Source organism: Antechinus flavipes, chromosome 1 (assembly GCF_016432865.1).
Source record: "Antechinus flavipes isolate AdamAnt ecotype Samford, QLD, Australia chromosome 1, AdamAnt_v2, whole genome shotgun sequence".
NCBI lineage: Eukaryota > Metazoa > Chordata > Mammalia > Dasyuromorphia > Dasyuridae > Antechinus > Antechinus flavipes.
In genome coordinates, this window is record NC_067398.1 from 234,107,085 (window position 1) to 234,127,527 (window position 20,443).

The following is a 20,443-nucleotide window of genomic DNA, read 5'->3' on the forward strand; positions in this document are numbered from 1 at the left end:
ATTATTCAAGATTCCCTGAAATCTATAACAGAGATAGCTTTATTTGACAAGCTTCTGATCAGAAATCTTAACTAGACATAAAACAAAGAGGTCACCAAAAGTTTTTCATTTTGTCAAGATCAAAATCCAGGGCTAAAAGCAGAATCCTTCTTGGGAAAGAGTATTAGATGTTTACATTTGCAAATTACATTATGCTAGTTGCCCTAAACCCCAAGAAAGCTGTAATTACCTGGAAGAGAACTATAACCAATTAAAGGAATTTGGCCTATCCATCTACACAAGAAAAATTAAATGGATAAAGAATATCTGCTGACAAGATCATAACACACAGTTAAATTAAAAACCTTTAATTCTTGTTTGTCATATGGCTAAGTGGTTAGTAATATAGGTATATACATATATATTTATCTCTAAATATCTGAGACAGACCATACAAATGGACCATTTGGATGCAGAATTAAAAAGGAACAGTAGACTAGATTGCATTTTGGAAATTGTAAAGCTGTTTTTTTGTTTGTTTTCATAATAGTTTTTTATTTTTCAAAATACATGCAATGCAAAGAGTTTTCAACATCCACTTTTGCAAAATCTTGTGTTCCAAATTTTTCTCCCTCCCTTTCTCCTCCCTAGACATCAAGTAATCCAATATAGATTAAACATGCACAATTCTTCTAAACATAATTCCACATTTATCATGCTGCACAAGAAATATCAAGTCAAAAGAGGAAAAAAATGAGAATAAAAAAAGCAAGCAAACAACAATAATAAAGGTGAACATACTATGTTGTGATCCACCTTCAGTCTCTACATCTCTTTCTAGATGTGAATGACTCTTTTCATCACAAGTCTATTGAAATTGCCTTGAGTCACCTCAGTATTGAAGAGTCAAGTTCATCACAGATGATCATCACGTAATCTTGTTTCTGTGTACGATTTTTTTTTTTTTTTTTTTTTTGGTTTTTGGTTTTTGTTCCACTCACTTCATTTAGCATCAGTTCATGTCTTTTTAGGTTTTTGTGAAATCAGCCTGTTCATCATTTTGTATGGAACAATAATATTTCATCACATTCATATGCCATAATTTAGTTGGTCATTCCTCAACTGATGGGCATTCACATAATTTCCAGTTTCTTGCCATTACAGAATGGGTTTCTACAAACATTTTTGCATATGTGGATTCTTTTCCCTTTTTTATGATCTCTTTAGGATCCAAATTGAGTAAATACACGGATAGATCAAAGGAGATACATAGTTTGATAGCTCTTTGGACAGTTCCAAATTGTTCTCCAGAATGGTTGGATCAGTTAAGGGTTGAGAAATGTTGAAGGGTGAAAGATACCTTAATAGCAATGGGAGTCCCCAGGCTGGTGTCACAGGTTTTTCGAAAGAATTTGCAGTCCCAATCTGCAAGCCAGGTTTTTGGCAAAAAATGAGTTTATTCTCACTGAGAAACTATTTCCTCAGTGGGCTGCTTCTTGATTAGGAAGATAGCCAAGGTTTGGGTGCTGAATCTTATTTATTAGCCTTCTATGGTTTGGGGCTAGGGAGTGATTAGGGGCTAATTTCTAAATCAATAAAGGGTGATGATTATTTCTTAGACCAAAGTGATTCCCAGATCAATTGGGAAGTGGGAGATTCCCAAGTGAATCAAGTAGCTTTCTCAGAACTGAGAGATTCAGGTGGGTAGAGATCACTTTTAGGAATTTCTCCAGGCCAGGTGGCCTATCATCCACAAAGATCTGGGAGATATAGTTCTATTACATCAAATTTACAACTCCACCAACTATATATTAATATTTCAGTTTTCCTCACGTCTCCTCTAACATTTATCATTATTTTTTCCTGTCATCTTAGTCAATCTGAGGGGAGTGAAGAGGAACCTTAGAGTTGGCTTAATTTGCATTTCTCTAATCAACAGTATTTTTTCATGTGACTAGAAATGGCTTTAATTTCTTCATCTGAAAATTGTTCATATCCTTTGACCATCTGGGAAATGGCTTTCATGCTTATAAATTTGAGACCGTTCTTTATATGTTTTAGAAATTAGACATTTATTAGAAACAATTGATGTAAAATTTATTCTAATCTTGGCTGCATTGATTTTGTTTGTACAACCCTTTTTAATTTAATATAATCAAAATTATCTACTTTTCATTTCAAAATGTTCTCTAATTCTTTGACCATAAATTCCTTCTTTCTTCACAGATCAGAGAGGTAGACTGTTGGAGACAGGAAACAAAGAGCCAAGAAGAACGTGACGACCTGTTTGTAAACTCTGACACGGTTAGCTAAAACATTGTGAACAAACAATACGTCCTAAATTCCTGAGACAAGATAATGAGTGTGTCCCAGGAAATTGGCCATATCCGCCCTGGAACTAGATAACTAGTATGCCCCAGGATGTCAGGCACCCCTGTGGTCTGACATTCTTCTCTTTACATTGCAACCCCCCACCCAGAAAACGCAGGCAGTCAAACCATATATAACTAAGCTCCATTTTTCAATAAATGAGACCTTTTTCCACTGCAATGTAGTCTCCCTCCTCCTTCTCGCCCGTTTCTCTTGCAGGTCTTAGTCGTTTCCTCGACACCCCACTAATTACAAGGTCCTGCTGGACAGGACAATAGACTTCCTTGTTCTCCTAATTTACTTATATTATCCTTTATGTCTAAATCATGAACCCATTTTGACTTTATCTTGGTACAGGGTGTTAAGTGTTGGTCAATGCCTTGTTTCTGCCATGCTATTTTCCAGTTTTTCAAGCAATTTTTGTCAGATTGTGAATTCTTATCCCAGAAGCTGGAGTCCTTGGGTTTATCAAACACTAGATTACTATAGTTATTGACTATTGGGTCTTGTCCAATAGTCCTATTTCAAACTTATTCCACTGATTCGTTACTCTATTTCTAAACCAGTACCAAATGATTTTGATGATTATTGCTTCAAAGCTGTTTTTTAATAATCTCAAAATTCTTTCCAAAACAAAGATTCTTATGTTTTTTAATACCAATATTCTTTAAGTGTTACATAGCTGAAAGTCATGGAATACAATCTCTAAGATGTTAACAATAGAGCTCATAAGGCAGGGAAAAAGACTCACTTGTGCAAAAATGTCTACAGTAGTTCTTTTTGGAGTGACAAAGAATTGGAAAATGAAAAGATGCCCATCAATTGGGGAATGGCTAAATAAATTATGGTATATGAAAGTAACAGTATTATTATATAAAAAATGAATAGGGTAATTGTAGAAAAGCCTAGAAAAATTTACATGAACTGATGTTGTGAAGCAAGCATAACCAGGAAAACCACAAGAAGAAGATTGTGTGATTATCAACTATGATAGACTTGTATCTTCTCAGCAATTCAGTGATTCAAGGCAATCCCAATAAACTTTGGATGGAAAATGCAATCTGCATCCAGAGAGAGATCTATAGAGACTGAATATGGATCAATGTACATTATTTTCAGCTTTTATTTTCTTTCTCATGGTTTTCCCTTGTGTTCAGATTTTTCTCTTCCAATCTGATTCATATGAAATATGTAAAAAATGAATGTATATGTATAATCTAAAAAAAACTTAGTGGGCAGGGTGTAAGAAGTATATGATAATTTAAGAACTTTGAGATGAACTAAAAGATTTCATCAGGGAAATGTATGAGGTGAAAAAAATTAGAAAGTCATCTAGTGAGATCAAAGTATAACATAAGTTGCTGTACTGGAATCCCTCTATGCTACTTCACTTGGTATTCTATTTAGCACCCATGGATTTAATTACCAAGTAACTGATGATTTTCACATCTATCTTTTTTGTCCCAGTCTCTCTGCTGCTCTCCAATATCATGTCCAACTGCCTTTGAGAAATATTCAAAATACCCTCTCCACTCCTTCTATTCTCTATTGTTTTAGAAGGCAACATAATTTCTTCTAAACCCTCAATCTCACAACATAGAAGTCATCCTAGATTTGTCACTATCTCTCACTTCCTACATCCAATATATTGTCAAGGTCTATAAATTTTACCTTTACGATAAATCTTCAATATCTATATCCCCTCTGGGCATTTGAATTAAGAGTAAATGCAATGATTAATCTTGGTTATTGAAGACAAACAATGAAATAAATGTCCTTCTCTCAGTAAACAGATGAAAAAATATATTGTACCTTTTGGTTATATAAGGTCTTTGGATCAGATGATTTTTATATTTGTTTTCCTTTGTTTTGGAGAATATTATATATGTCAAGAATCATCTTTGGGGGGATATACTAGATGATCTGGGAATATAGTTTGGATCTTTGGGATAGGAAATTATTCAGGGAGGGAACTTCTTCCAACAAAGGTAAGCCAAAATCTTCTTAACTCATAGTTTTGCAAGACCATTTGGAATTCTGAGAAGTCAAAGTTAAGCCCTGACTTGTCCAGTCAGCATTGTGTATTTGAGGTCAGACTTGAATCCCGGAATTTCTGCCTTTAAGGCCAGTTTCTCTATTTACTGTATCATTGAATTCCAATTTAAGAATTAAAAAAAAAATGTACAAATTTTGTACAAAATCTGGTTGTCAATTAGTGAAGGGACACTGATGGTGAGATGTTCGATGCTGTCCTATAGCTATGAGCTTAGATACCAAAAAATCTCCCACATTTCTTTCCTCTGTCCTGATGGTCCAGGCAAAAATGATACATGCTTTATAAACAGAGAAAGATTATACAAAATTTTGAAGAAATGTGTAGGTCTCACATGCCTGTGTGTGGTTGGGCACTGTAACTTAAGGGATATTTAGTTCCATACTTATCTAATTTGACCCATCCTTCACTACTAGTCACAAACGTCAGCCCCTAGCCGTTCAGCAGAGAAATGCTACTAGCTCGGGGACTGCCCGGCTTTGCTACCTCAGGTCCAGGTAGCTCCACTGGCTTTCTTTCCCTCAGAAGGGCCGTCCCGGACCCCCAGCAGCTCGGGCCTCCAGGGCCTCCCGGTCGGGGCATCCCAAGGTCACGTGGAGGCGTGCTTCCTCACATGACGGGATTGCAGCTTGACCCCCGGGCTTGGGCGGGTGAAGGCGGGGCCCCATCGAGGGTGGGAGGAGGCGAGCCGGTCCCTCCCTTAGGACCGCCCTTATCGCGCCTCGTTCTGAATGAAGCCTCCGCCTTCCTCCTCCTCCTCCCATCCCCCGGGGGGCGGAGCCGGCGATGGTGGGGCGGAGGCAGGAGGTAGAGGAGGGGGGTTGGCCCTCAGCCCGCCCGGCCCAGCCCGGCCAGGCCATGGAGGTCTACATTCCGTCTTTTCGTTATGAAGAGAGCGAGCTGGAGAGAGGCTACACGGTAGGGTGCGAGTCAGGGTCAGGAGGGAGCCGGCCGGCTTTTGGGGAGGGGAAAAGTAAGAGGAATCTTGAGGGAGAAGTCCCCCGTTCCGAAACCCGACTCCCGGCGGGACGGGCATGCGAGCCCCGCTCCTCTTCCCAGAAAGGGCGGGGTCCCGCGAGCTTGGAGGCGCGTTGTCCTGGAAACCAGTCTCCTCTCCCCCCTCTAGCGTTCCTGTCACCCCATCCCCCACCTTTCTACTAAATAATACCCTTCCCCTCTCTACCTGGGGCTGCCTGGCAACTTCAGCCCATTTTGCTCAGGTCACCTGGGAGGTCTCGCACGGCTCCCTGGCCTGGGTCCTGATCTGAGAGTTCTGAGTACTGTATTCTGTGCACAGTTGCAAAACAGATCCTCTGCTTCCCATCTTGCGGGCTGGGGGTGGTGGGGGTGTTCGGCTTCTGCATTTGCACTTTTGCTTCCTGTGTCCCCTCTGTGGGCCGGCACGGTGGAGCCTACTTTGGCTGCTGTCAAAAAAACAACCCATAGCCCAATCTCTTTCCCACTCTCCCCTCCCTCCCCCCCAAACTCCACAAAGAAAATAAAAAACTGATAAAAATAAAAAAGGTTTTGGGGGTGGGAATGGTGCCCTCCTCCTAGAACCTACAATTGCGAACCTTTCTTCCCTGTCACAAATTAAAAAGGGTTCATGGACTGTCTCTTCAAATAACAAATTTTTGGAGTTGAGTCTCTGTTATTTTTCCCTACTTTTAGTTTTAGAATATTCTAAATGTTTCTTGGTGAGTTGCCTGCCACTCTGTCTTTAAAGTTACTCTCTTTTATAACAAATATGGTTTCTCAGAAGTTTGCAAAATTCAGTGACTTGCATCAAGATGGACAATATTCTAAAAGCACAGATTGCTGGTTGCTTATTAGCTAAAGCTTAATACAAAATTTTCAATTTCAAATAATTTCTAGCATCCCTTCCACCATGGATCATAGACTTGCTTATTGCTAGAAAGGAACTCTGACATCATCTACTGAGTAAATAGATGATTCAGTCCTCTTGTGAATCCCTCCAAGGTCTTACAACTTACAGATAATAAAATTTATTTCTCAGGAGCTGGGTTTTGTTCCAGGTTTTCTGACTCCAGATTAGGGCTCTTTCCATTGTGCAGTACTTCTGGTGTTAACTGCTTTTGAGGGGCTTGTGGTTTCTCTATTAGGGGAGAACACAAATTACAAAAGGTTAACAGTAAAAGATTTAAACATTTGTTCAGAACATATCACTGCCAGTTAACATTTGGACTTTTTATTATTATTTATACATGATAGTTCATCTCCCATCTCACACTGTCTTGTGTGCTTGGAATGCACACTTCTGCTTCTCAGAATCCCTTCAACACAACTATTTTTAATGTGAAATGGGATAAAAAAGCATTAACTACTTATATGTACCAAATACTCTGCTAGTAGAAAATATTACACATTAATTGATTGATTTGATAGTTGTTCTTAGTACTAGAAGAGGATCAGAATGATATCACTATGTTAAAAGTGGAGTTACAGTGCATCTAATCAGATCTGATCAATAGGAGCTTGGAATGCTCTGCCAAGATCTGACACAGATAGTTCTATGAACATTGGGGTAGCCTCAAAGTTTTGGAATTAAGGACTTAGTTTCAAATCCAGACCTGTCATTTACTGCCACTTATCACTTTAGGGAAATCACTTAATCTCTGTGGCTGTCTGTTTCCTCTTTAAAATCAGAGGGTTGGACTATTTGAGGTCTGATTCTTTCTAGCTCTAAATCTTAGTTTTTATTTACACATCTTCTGATAATAGCTTGGTAGCAGACTTTAACTTTTTTTCTTTGTATCATTGTGGTACAATGTAGGTGCTTATTAATTGACAGATAAATGATAGAGACAAGTGCTAAGGAAGTTCACTGGACAAATGAACTTTGAAGGAAAAGGTGGTCAGGGACCACCTTATTAGTTAAGTAATATTGATCATTCCAGGTAAGTGAAACTTCCTTATATTTGAGAGTCATTTAAGATTTTTAATGGGGGAGAGGGGGATTATATGATTAATTTCTGTTTTAGGAAATAATATAATAGGCATTCATCATGTCATAGTGGAAATAGTGGAAAGAGACCTGGTCTCAAAGCCAGGAAGAGCTAGGTTCAAGTCCCATATTAGCTATGTGACTATTTGATTCTTACTCACAGAAACTCAGTTGTAGATAAGAAATAAACCTACCTTGGTAGAGGGAAGTCTGGTACCAATATCTAATTTGATAGGTCACGGATCAAGAAAGAAGAATCACATGGATTGGGGTACACACTGCTGTCCTATAAATATTAAAAGAAGTGAAATTAGATCTCTAGTGCATTATATAAATCTTTCCTTTAGAAGAGGACTCCCTTCTTCATGAAAAAACAGGGACACTGATACATTGTTGGTGAAATTGTGAATACACCCAGCCATTCTGGAAAGCGATTTGGAACTATGCTCAAAAAGTTATCAAACTGTGCATACCCTTTGATCCAGCAGTGCTACTACTGGGCTTATATCCCAAAGAGATTTTAAAGAAGGGAAAGAGACCTGTATGTGCAAGAATGTTTGTGGCAGCCCTCTTTGTAGTGGCCAGGAAGTGGAAACTGAATGGATGCCCATCAACTGGAGAATGGCTGAATAAATTGTGGTATATGAATATTATGGAATATTATTGTTCTGTAAGAAATGATCAGCAGGATGATTTCAGAAAGGCCTGGTAGGACTTACATTAATTGATGCTGAGTGAAATGAGCAGGACCCAGAGATCATTATATATTTCAACAATACTATATGATGATCAATTCTGAAGGCCGTGGGTCTCTTCAACAATGAGATGAACCAAATCAGTTCCAATAGAGCAGTAATGAATTGAACCAGCTACACCCAGCAAAAGAACTCTGGGGGATGACTATGAACCATTACGTAGAATTCCCAGTCCCTCTATTTTTGTCCGCCTGAATTTTTGATTTCCTTCACAAGCTAATTGTACACTATTTCGAAGTCCGATTCTCTTTGTACAACAAAATAACTGTATGGACATGTATACATATATTGTATTTAACTTATACTTTAACATATTTAACATATATTGGTCAACCTGCTATCTGGGGGAGAAGGTGGGGAGAAGGAGGGGAAAAGTTGGAACAAAAGGTCTTGCAACTGTCAATGCTGAAAAATTACCCACGTGGATATCTTGTAAATAAAAAGGTATTAAAAAAATAAAATAAAATTTATACTAAATTAAAAAAAAAAAGAAGAAGAGGATTCCTCTCTCTCCCCCACCCCCAACAATGAGATTAGGTTTTTTTGTTTTTTTTAATCTGGTGAGGTTATGCAGAAGTTTTGGTTTGAGGGAGACTGGAGGCTGGGAGATCACTCAACAGACATTTATTAGACATCTTATTATTCATGGTGATAAGCCTTGGAGATTCCAAGAAAGATAAAAACAGTGTGCCTGTCCTCAAGAAGCTCAAGATCTAATAGGGAGAAAACATGCAAATAACTATGTAGATAAAAGATATATACCGAGTAAGTTAAGGGTACTTTTAAAGGTTAGGGACCAGGAGGGAGAAGCGGAGTGGGAACTGCTGACAAAACACAGGATTTGAGCAGTCTTTTTAAGAAACAAATTTTTATTGATCTTTTTTAAAAGTCGTCATTTTTTTCAGTACTCTTTCCCAGAAAACCATTCCATATAACATTTTTAAAGAAAATAGACAAAAGAAACAAAACTGATCAATATATTGCAGAAGTCTGAAAAATCTGTGTAATGAACCACATTCCTGGACTCTGTGAGTGGGAGAATAAAGGTCTTCTCATATTGCTTCTTTGGAACCAACTTGTTCTTTGTAATGCTGCAATGTTCACTTTTGATTTTGGGGAATTCTTTCTGTTTAAATTGGGATAGTCATTGCATATCTTTTTGACTGCTTATTTCGTGTAGTTCACATAGATATTTCTGTGCTTTTTGTATTCATATTTGTTATTTTTTCTTTCTTTCCCCCTCCCCCCCCCCCAGGCAGTTGTGGTTAAGTGACTTGCCCAGGGTCACACAGCTAGGAAGTATTAAGTGTCTTTGGTCAAATTTGAACTGAGGTCCTCCTGACTTTAGGGCTGGTGCTTTAAACCACTGCACCACCTAGCTGCCCTACTAAGGTAATTTTCCTGAAGCATTGCCCTGATCTAGTCACTCTCCTCCCTACTCAATAAACTCTAATGGTTTCCCATTGCTTCCGGGATCAATACAAAATACTCTGCTTGGCATTCTAAGCCTTTCATAATTTAGTGCCTATCTGCCTTTCCAATCTTATGACATCTAATTTCCTGACCCTGAGGTGTGGTTCCAGGAACAATATACATCACTTCTTCACTCTCGGTATTTTATCTGGCTTTCTCTCATACCTGAAATGCTCTTCTTATCTTCAACTACTGACCTCCCTGGCTTTCTGTAAATCCCAATTAAAATCTCACCATCTATAAGAAGCCTGCCCCAATCCATATTAATTCCAATACTTTTCCACTTTAAAAAATTATTTTCCATTTATACTGTTTATAGCTTGCTTTGTGTATATTTATTTGCATGTTGATAGATTGTAAGCTCCTTTAGTGCAGAAACTGTCTTTTGCCTCTATTTGTATCCATTTTGCATAGGATTGCACCTGGCATATAATAAGAGCTTAATAGATATTTACTGATTGATTGATATGGAAACTTTCTTCTTATTAACGGCCTCTTTGGGGTATAAGCATAGTGGTGGGATTTCTGGGTCAAAGACTATGAATATTTTTGCGATTATATTTTTATAGTTTCAAATAGCTTTCCAAAATGATTGTGCTGATTCATAACTCTACTAACACTGTACATTAGTATGCATATCTTTCTAACATCCTTGCAACATCAAATGTTCCCATCTTTTTTTTCATTTTTGCCAATTTCTCAAGGTATATAGTGAAACCCCAGGATTAGTTTGATTTTCCTTTGACTTATTAATAATTTATAATATTCATTCATATTTTTATTAATAGTTTGCAGTTCTTTTAAGAACTGTTTGTTCATACATGTTTTCTACTTACCTGTTGAGGAATGGATTTTTATTTTATTTTATCTGTTGATTTTTTATGTATTTGGGATAATAAATCCTAATGAAAGAAATTTATGCAAAGTTCCCCTCCCCCCCCCAATTTGACTGGTTCTCTTTTTAAATTAGGTGCATGATTTTGTATATGTATAGAAGTTTTTCAAAAAGTTTCACATAATCAGGCCCTCAGGATTAAGTTATTTAAGCTTGTAAGCCTTTTTTTTTTTTTTTTTTGCTTTTTTGGAATGTTACTTCTTAAAAAAATTTTTTAATAGTGTTTGCCTGCAAGTTCTGAATGTGTTTTCTTGTTACTTTGGTTTCCAGGGAGTCTGTTAATTCTTACCCTCCCCCTCGCTTCTCACCGAGGCAGTTGGGGTTAAGTGACTTTCCCAGGGTCACACAGCTAAGAAGCATTAAGTGTCTGAGGCCACATTTGTACTCAGGAACTCCTGACTTCAGAGCTAATGCTTATCCATGACACCACCTAACTGCCCCCTGAGTCTGTTAATTCTTAAATTTTTTTTCTCCTCAATCTATTTTTTAGGTTTTTTTCAGGAGCAGGTTTTTGTATTCTGTTATTTTTATATTCTGACTTTTCTCTAATATTTCTTTTGTATCTTACTCATTTAACTTAGTATTTTTTTTTTTTTAATTTTTTCAGGTAGTCTACTACTTGGAGTAAATTTTTCTTTTTTCTTTCTTTTTTTCTTAACTTTTTTTTTTAGGTTATACATGTACATTCATTTTTTACGTATTTCCCTTTGAGTATATTGGAAAAGATTGGAAAAGAAAAATTTGAACAAAAGGGGAAAACCATAAGAAAGAAAAAAAAACAGAAGGGGGAAAAAAAGGTGAAATCAGTATGCTTCGATCTGCATTCAGTCTCCATAATTCTTTCTCTGGACATGAATGGTATTTATTGGAATTCTTTTTTTTTTTTTTTGCTGAGGCAAATGGGATTGATTGACTTATCTAGTTTATTGGAATTGCTTTGATTGCTGAATTGTTGAGAAGAACTAGGTCTATCAGAATTGATCATCACACAATCTTGCTGTTGCTGTATACAATGTTTTTTGGGGTAAGTTTTTCAACCTTCAGTTCTAAGCTGTTTTTTTACTTTTCAGTTTCTTCCATTGCCTTCTCCCCTCCCCAGATTCTCATTGAATGTCTCATTTCTTCATTTAATACTTTTACTTCCTTTGTTCTACCTACTCTTGTAGGTAACTTGTAATCTTTCTAGGTTATCCCCTTTTCTGGGTTTTTTTCTTGGTTTTCTATTAAACTGCACAGCTTTTTCATTGTGTTTTTGTTGTTACTGTTTTCTGTTTTTTGTTCAGTTGTGTTTGACTGGCAACTATGATAGTAATTATGTGGAAAATGTTTTGTTGTTCAGTTATTTCACTTGTGTCCAACTCTTCATAACCTCATTTGTGGCTTTCTTGGCAAAGATATAGAATAGTTTGTCATTTCCATCTCCAGCTTGTATTACAGTCAAAGAAACTGAGACAAACAGTTTTTCATGAAGATGAACCTTCCTGATTTCAGGCCCAGTGCTTTATCTACTGCTGCATCTAGCTGCCCTTCTTTTTTCTGTTTACTCATATTTTTAGCATTATTTCTAACAGCCCATGTTAAGTAAGAGTGCTAATTGGAAATGATATAAACACAGAATTCCAAACTATATTTATATAATTTCCATCCAGCACATTTACTTACATGGATTGTTAGATCTTGTCTGGTTCATCTGTACTGACTTTCTTGTTGTGACTCACAGGATATTCCATTTTCTGATTTCCTTTCTTTTAATTGTCTTCCATGCCTCAAGATGTACTCTCTTTTTACTTTCATTTTCTGGCTTCCTTAGCTTCCTTCAAGATATATATCCTGCTTTTTGCAAGAGTCCTTTTTTTTGGATTCTCTCTACTCCTAATGCCTTCTCTCTGAGATTGATTCCAATGTCCTCTGCACTTATTTTGTATGTATTTAATTGTTTGCATTTTCTCTCACCTATTAGAATTTGAACTCTCTGAGTTTAGTGAGGGACTATTGTTGTCTCTAATATAAGGCCCTGTTTTGTCCCATATTAAGCATTTAATACATGCTTATTTTGATTTGACCTGTCTCCTATCTCATCTGGTTGCCATGGTCACTTGTGATTTGGATTGGATTGTTGGTATTAGGCTTTTCCTATTTCACAATACTTGCTATCTTTTTTAATCTTCTCATTTTGTGCTATAGTTTTAATTCTTAATTAAAAGTCTTAGTTTTGGAAGAGGGCATAGTTGGTATTCTTGAAAGGACAACAGATCTGGGGCTTAAATTATGATACTCATTAGTGAGTAAAGTTCTCCAGTCTTCTATATGATCTTTAAGGGCAGCTTCCTCAAAATTCAGGAGCCACACATTCTTCTCTGCCATCAAAAATATTACATCAGTATGCCTGTGTCTTCCTTGTAAAAGTATTTGTAAAATATCTTCTTTATTTCTTGCCATTCAGAAATACTCATCTACTGGGGAAGACATCACAGGAAAGGAAGTTGAAAAGTAGGGAGCAGGAGGCACCTGGAGGTATCTGGAAGGAAAATCAGACAAAATTGCTGATGAAAGCAGGAGGGTTACTTGTAAAAGTTCCTACTCTTCTCTAAAGGAAGGCTTTGGAAAGTATTTATGGCTACATCCTTTAGCCCTCCAATCTCAGGGGAGAAGCAACTGAGGAAGTTGAGAAAATGTTGGGTATAAAAACTGAATGATGACATGGTGATAATATTTCAAGTGATCACCGTATCTTGGAGGAGGCATGATCTTTGTCAGAGTGGAAACCAAGCAGAGCTGCTGATAGAAAATGGATTGATAATGCAATAGCTGTAACTCTTATATTTCACCTATTAAGTTTTTTGGTGCTGACTCTTAGTAGTTGCCCACATTGATTTTTCAATTTTGATTGACTGGTTTGGCATTTTAGGGAATGGGTGTTACAATTGGTGCTTTGTTTTAGTGAAAGAAATCATGTTTTAGGACTCACTATAATATATTTACTGCTTTGACTAGAGTACATGTGAATTACTAATACCTTCATTTCAATTTCTTAAAAACCACTTTTATTGTGAAACTTTCTCTCTTCAGAATTAGCTCAAAGAGGAAATAACATAAGATACAATATGAATATAGAAATCTATCTTACCTTGCCAGTAATAGAAGGGGAAGGGAATATGAAGATGATTAGAAGAGAGGATATACTGGGGGAGGGAGGTAGTCATTAGCAAAGCATTTTTGAAAAGGATTAGGGTGAAAGAAAAGAATTGATTAAACTGATGGGAAATACAGTTAGCAGTAGTAACTAGAAAAAAAATTTTAAAGCAAATTTCTCTGATGAAGCCTTCATTTCTCAATTGTAAAAGGAACTGTGTCATTTATTTATTTTTTTTAAAAAGAACAATTTCCCAATTGATAAATGATTAAAAAATAAGCTCAATGTCCAAAGGGCTATAAAATCATGTATATATCCTTTAACATATACCAGTACTAGGCATGCATCCCAAAAGAGATTAAAAATAAAAAGGACTTATATGTACAAAAATATTTATAATAGTCTTTTCTCAGGGCAAAAAAAATTGGAAATTGAGGGGATACTCATCAGTTGGGGAATGATGGAATGAATTGTGGTGTGTGATTATGATGGAATATTACTGTCTTATGGGAAATGATGAGGATGATGCCCTCAATAAAACCTGAAAATCAAGCAAAGTGAAATGTATTATGCACAAAGTAACAGCAATGTTGTGAATGACTTTGCTATTCTCAGCAATTTAAGGATCTATGTCCACTCTGAAGGACTTACGATTAAAAATCTGTACTCAGAGAAAAAACTGAATACAGATTGAAGTATACTTTAAAAAAAAAACAAACTTTTATTTTTCTTGAGCTTGGGGCGGGGGGGAAATCTATATTTTCTTTTATAACATGATTTTTATGGAAGTGTTCTGCCTAACTTCATATGTGTCTTCCTGAAGAAGGTTCAGAAAAAGGGAGAAAATCTGGAACTCAAAGTTTTAAAAACAAATGTAAAAAATTTGCTTTACATGTAACTGGGGAAAATACAAATTTTTTAGAATCTCATATTCCTTATAAACATGAAAAAATTTATTTACTTAATATTTCCTGAAAAATTGTACTTACTTACTTTTCTGTTTCTTTTGTTAGGAGTGTAAGTCAAATATTTCTCTAATTTTTTAAAAAACTTATCTTTTTTCATGGATGATTTTTTTGAATTCATTGATGAGATTAGGTTTGTTGGATATGTTATTTTGGGATTTCGTCTTCAACTCCTTTGCTTTTTGGAATATTTATCTTGACTATCCTTAATTATTTGAGTTAATTTTCCTGCATATTTGACATTTTTTCTCTTAGTTGCTTAGAAAATATTTAGCATATTGTTAATTTCTTTTCTTACATGCCCTGGAATATTTGATTTTAGGGCTTTTCCTTTAGGTTAATCCAAAACATGGATTTGGTTGACTAAAATTTTGTTGTTAATATTCAGAGTTTCTGGGTATTTTTTCTTATATTGTTTTTACAGTATGGTATTAAAGTTTTTTTGTGTTTTTTGTTTTATTTTCTTTAGTTTGTAATATTCTTCTGGGAAACTCATAATTCTAAAATTGTTTCTTTGCATTCTATTCTCAAGTCATTTGCTCTTGTGTATATATATTCACACACACACATATATAAAACTGTTCTTTCAAAGCTTTTTGCTTTTCTTCTGACAAATTTTCTTCCACTTTTATATTTTTCACTTCCAAATCTGTTATTTTCTCTCAGAGCCTTTCTTTAGTGGTTTTTTAACATTTTTGTTATTGGACAGCTTTGGCAGTGTGGTGCCGCTTATGAACCTCTGCTCAGACATTTAATGTATAATAAGGATTGTAAAAGAAGCCAATTATATTGAGTTACAATTATCAGAATTCTTTTTTAAAAAAGCTTATAATCCTCATATTAAGAATTCTTTACCTTTTTGGAAAAATTTTCCATTGTGTCATCTAGGTTATATATATATATATATATTTTTCATTAAAGATTCTGTTTTCAGTCCTTATTTCATTACTAATATCTTTGCTAATCAGTGCAGCACCATCAGCATTGACTAGTTGAAATACACCATAGGTCTTTGGCCCATAAACAACTTTTAGTGCATCATAAAAACTCTTTGAATTGTTGCTATCAGCATAAAACTGAATTTCAGCTGCTTTTTTTTTACTAAACCAAATGTTTTTGGAACTTTTCTAGAATTTCTTGCTGTTGTTCCATGGTCTTTGGGAAATCTACAAAATTTTCTTTTTATTGTCAAACTTTTGGTTCATTTTCCTTAATAATATAATTGTTTTGGCATTTCTTTGGGCTTCATTCATTCTTCCTTCTATTTTTATGGTTCTTATTGGTTTACCTGTTTGTGAACTAGGTTTCTATAAATTTGACTTCTTGGTCTTAGAAATTTTAGTTTCCCCTAGACATTGACCCACACTTAACACCATACACCAAGATAAGGTCAAAATGGGTTCATGACCTAGGCATAAAGAATGAGATTATAAATAAATTGGAAGAGCATAGGAGAGTTTACCTCTCAGACCTGTGGAAAAGGAAGGAATTTATGACCAAAGAACTAGAGATCACTCTTGACTACAAAATAGAAAATTTTGATTATATCAAATTGAAAAGTTTTTGTACAAACAAACAAAAGATTAGAAGGGAAACAAAGGTTCTGATAAAGGCCTCATTTCCCTAATTTATAAGAAATCAAGCCATTCTCCAACTGATAAATGATCAAAGGATATGAACAGACCATTCTCAGATGAAGAAATTGAAACTATTTCTAGCCATATGAAAATATGCTCTAAGTCATTATTAATCAGAGAAATGCAAATTAATACAACTCTGAGATACCACTACACACCTGTCAGATTGACTAGAATGACAGGGAAAGATAATGCAGAATGTTGGAGGGAATGTGGGAAAACAGGGACACTGATACATTGTTGGTGGAATTGTGAATACATCCAGCCATTCTGGAGAACAATTTGGAACTATGCTCAAAAAGTTATCAAACTGTGCATACCCTTTGATCCAGCAGTGTTTCTACTGGGCTTATACCCCAAAGAGATACTAAAGAAGGGAAAGGGACCTGTATGTGCCAAAATGTTTGTGGCAGTCCTGTTTGTAGTAATGAATGGATGCCCATCAATTGGAGAATGGTTGAGTAAACTGTGGTTTATGAATGTTATGGAATATTATTGTTCTGTAAGAAATGACCAGCAGGATGAATACAGGGAGGATTGGCGAGACTTACATGATCTGATGCTAAGTGATATGAGCAGAATCAGGAGATCATTATATACCTCAACAACGATACTGTATGAGGATGTATTCTTATGGAAGTGGATTTCTTCGACAAAGAGATCTAACTCAGTTTCAATTGATCAAGGATGGACAGAAGCAGGTATACCCAAAGAAAGAACACTGGGAAATGAATGTAAACTGCTTGCATTTTTGTTTTTCTTCCCAGGTTATTTTTACCTTCTGAAACCAATTCTTCCTGTGCAGCAAGAGAACTCTTTGGATCTTCACACATAATATTGTATCTAGGATACACTGTGACATATTTAACATGTATAGGACTGTTTGCCATCTCGGGGAGGAGGTAAAGGGAGGGAGGGGAAAAGTCAGAACAGAATTGAGTGCAAGGGATATTGTTGTAAAAAATTTACCCAGGTATGGGCTCTGTCAATAAAAAGTAATAATAAAAAAAAAAAAAGAAATTCTGTTTTCTCAACTTTGGTCCCTCCACCTTTCACTCCTTTGCAGATGATTTCCTCCCTTCTCCTCTAAATGGTAGTGGCCTGGCCTATGTCTCTGTTAAAAGTTAAATGCCAGTGGGCAAGGAGACCTCAAGTGAATTTCCAGTTTTTTTCTCCCTTATAATTTATTCTGTAGTATCTGTAGTATTTATTTTTCTCCCTTTTTTGCTCCAATTGTTTTTTTTTTTTTTTAAACTTTCCTTCATGTCGCTGGACAAAATTGGTATTTACTGCCTTTTGTGGGATATGGGAAGTTTTAATTCAGTGATTGCCTTGGAGGTGCCACTGCTGGACTTGAAAGCAGTGTGCTTGCTTGCCCTGTCTTTGACTGGTATAGAGGGGTTTGGGAAGGAGAGAAGCTTAGTGTGAGCTCTTAAGGTATTTGATTTTTAAAAACCTCTTGCTCTGTTACTGTCTTATCTTGTGGATTTGTTTTTAGTTACTCTGGTGCAAAATTTGTTTTTCTTAGGGTTTACATATTGGAAATTTGAGGGAAATCTGCTATCTTTGCTAATGAAATAATTGAAATGGGATGGTTTTTTTTCCCCCCATTGAGGTTTGCAAATATTTTTCCTCATAAATACATTTGAGTAAAGTTTGTACCTTTGTTTTATAAAGTGACTTTTTTTCTTATGCTTTATTAAATTAAATTATATAACAGAGAACAAAAGTTTATAGAAAGGTCTGTTTTCCTTGTTCTATTCCAGTGGACAATTAGACTCTATTGTCAGTTCAAATTGATGACTATAGCTTACAAAACTATTGAGCCTGTACTAATAAATGCAACAGTTGTTTATAATTTGGTGTTAAATGACCTTTAAATGTAGAAGCTTACTGAGAATATCCTTGGGGAACAATTTAACTTCCAAATGACACCCATGAGTACTTGTTATCATTTAAATATGCTCCCTTTTGTCAATAACAGAATAACAAGTACTGGTATATTTCTAATGTTGATTCAGATACTGGGAACCTGCTGAATAAATTAGTGTACATTTGATTTATATTGACCAAAAAATTTTACATTTGTGTGTTACATGTCAAGGTGACATGCATTTTAAATGCACTTTAGAGCAGAGGTCATATTTGACTGACACATATGCTTACCCTACTTTTAATTAACTTTTCAACATCATCCCAAAATTCCTTTTGAAGTACTAATTATGTGGGAACAGGATGTAAATCAACTTAAGAAGACAATATTTTTAAAAGTCAATAGTTTTGAACTTTACAAGAGAATAATAGATGAATAAATTTTTTTTTGCATATAACTACATATAACATGTTAATTAAATATTAAACATTAATTAATTTCTGCTGATAGCTTGGGGGGAAATATTTTGATAGCAAAAAAGATAGCATTATAAAGTCTTATTTTAATGATTGCAGAAAAATTGTGGGAAATTTACTTTCTTAGTGCACCAGTTAATGGAATTCATTAATACAGATGTCTCAATAGTTTAGAAACAACTATATTTATTTGCTAAATAGTATTTAATACAATAGTATCAGTAACTTTCACTTTAAGGGTAGTATATTCTGACTTATAATTATTTGCATCTCAATACTATTAAATCTTTATTAGTTATATTCTTAGTTCATTGAGAAGTCTCTTTTGAATTTTTTTGAGAAGGTAAGGTAACATGCCTAAAAGATGTTCCATGTGAGATATTAAAGGACTTTTTCCCCCTAAAAATACAAAAGCATTATAAATACTTTGGAATTTATTATAACTTTCTAAGCATCTCTGCATATTAAAGTTTTTTTTTTCAGCTAATGTAGAACTAGATATGTAGTGATAAAGCACATAGGTCATATATTTCATCTTTTTGATTTGGTTTGTAACCCCAAAATTAAAATGAATACATTTATTCTTTTTCATTAGAAAATATTTTTTAAAACCTCATTCATCTTGTATATAACAAATTAAGAATGTTGATCATGTGGTTAAACAATCAATTAGTCACAGCAAGTATTTATTGATTTTAGAGTGCTGTTTTGTAGAAAATGCTTAGGTAATTTTAGCTGACTTGCTTTCTGTTAGAGTCTTAACATTGTTCATGGAAAATAAAGAACACATTTCTTTTTTTTCTGTAGATGGAAGTATGTTTTGTCCCTTTGAAAAGAATTAACGAATTATTTAAAATAATTTTACGTGTAACAAAAACAGGACAGCAGTAGGCTCATGGTCTAGATGTTTTAGTGACTGCCCCCATTTTGGGAGGTTTTTCAGCTTGAAGAACTTTTGACTTCTGAGTCATCACTTAGAACTTAACTCATTCAACTACAAGAAAAATAGTTTTTAATACACCATTTTAAAATAAAGTAGTTTGGAATCATTCAGTGGATTATGTTTTTTTCCTTTATTCATTACATTACTATCACATTAAAAATTATATAGAACTGATACATTTATTATATCCATTCTTTTATAGTAATTGTTGGATTTAATGCTTTTTTTTTTCTTGTTCTACAGATTACTTGCTCTCTCTTAATCTTTAGTCCTTGTCTTCTTTCAAGTCTCAGTCCTTCTTACTCTTGATGCCTTCCTTTTGGGATTAGCTCCAATTAATTTATCCTTTATATACATCTTGTTTGTTCATACCTCTGCATTAGACTGGGAGCTCTTTGAAAGAAGGGATTGTCTTGCATTTCTTTGTATTCCCAGAATTTAACACAGTGCCTGTCAATGGAACAGCTAGATGGCACAGTGGATAGATTGCTAGTCCTGGAGAAAGGAAGACCTGCCTCAATTTTCTTATCTGTAAAAAGGGGTAATAATAACATTTACTTCCTACGGTTGTTATAACGATTAATTGAAGTAATTGTAAAGCACTTAGCACAATGCTTGATACATAATAAGAATGTTATAACTGTTAATTCTTGTTATTATTGATAATAATATTTTTGATTGACTCTCAAAATAAAATATTGATGGAGTAACAGATAAGTAAAATGATAATCTTATGGAAAAAGACTGCCTTGAACCCTGATACTTTAATCATTTCTATTTTTGGGGGGAAGTTAGCAATCTTTAAAAAATTATCTACTACTCTCCCATGCATTTGCAAGCTTAGTAGAACAATTTATTTTATAAGGCATTGATACATTTAAAGGAAATATAGTTAACATAGTGTTTGAAGTAGGTTCTAGAAGCAT

The 20,443-nt window shown here is 35.0% G+C and overlaps 1 protein-coding gene across 6 annotated transcripts in view; it reads left to right on the forward strand.

The window, feature by feature from the left end:
• The first annotated feature begins 5,124 nt into the window (after positions 1–5,124).
• SNX24 (sorting nexin 24) overlaps positions 5,125–20,443 on the forward strand; it is a 295,575-nt gene continuing 280,256 nt past the window's right edge. For 2 of the 6 annotated variants that reach the window (XM_051997972.1, XM_051997979.1), the window contains exon 1: positions 5,125–5,320. In XM_051997972.1, coding sequence (XP_051853932.1) covers positions 5,189–5,320 — 132 coding nt within the window. In that variant the 5' untranslated portion in view covers positions 5,125–5,188. The remainder of the gene's footprint in view (positions 5,321–20,443) is intronic. The other 4 variants (XM_051997997.1, XM_051998006.1, XM_051998015.1 and 1 more) reach the window with 4 other exon arrangements.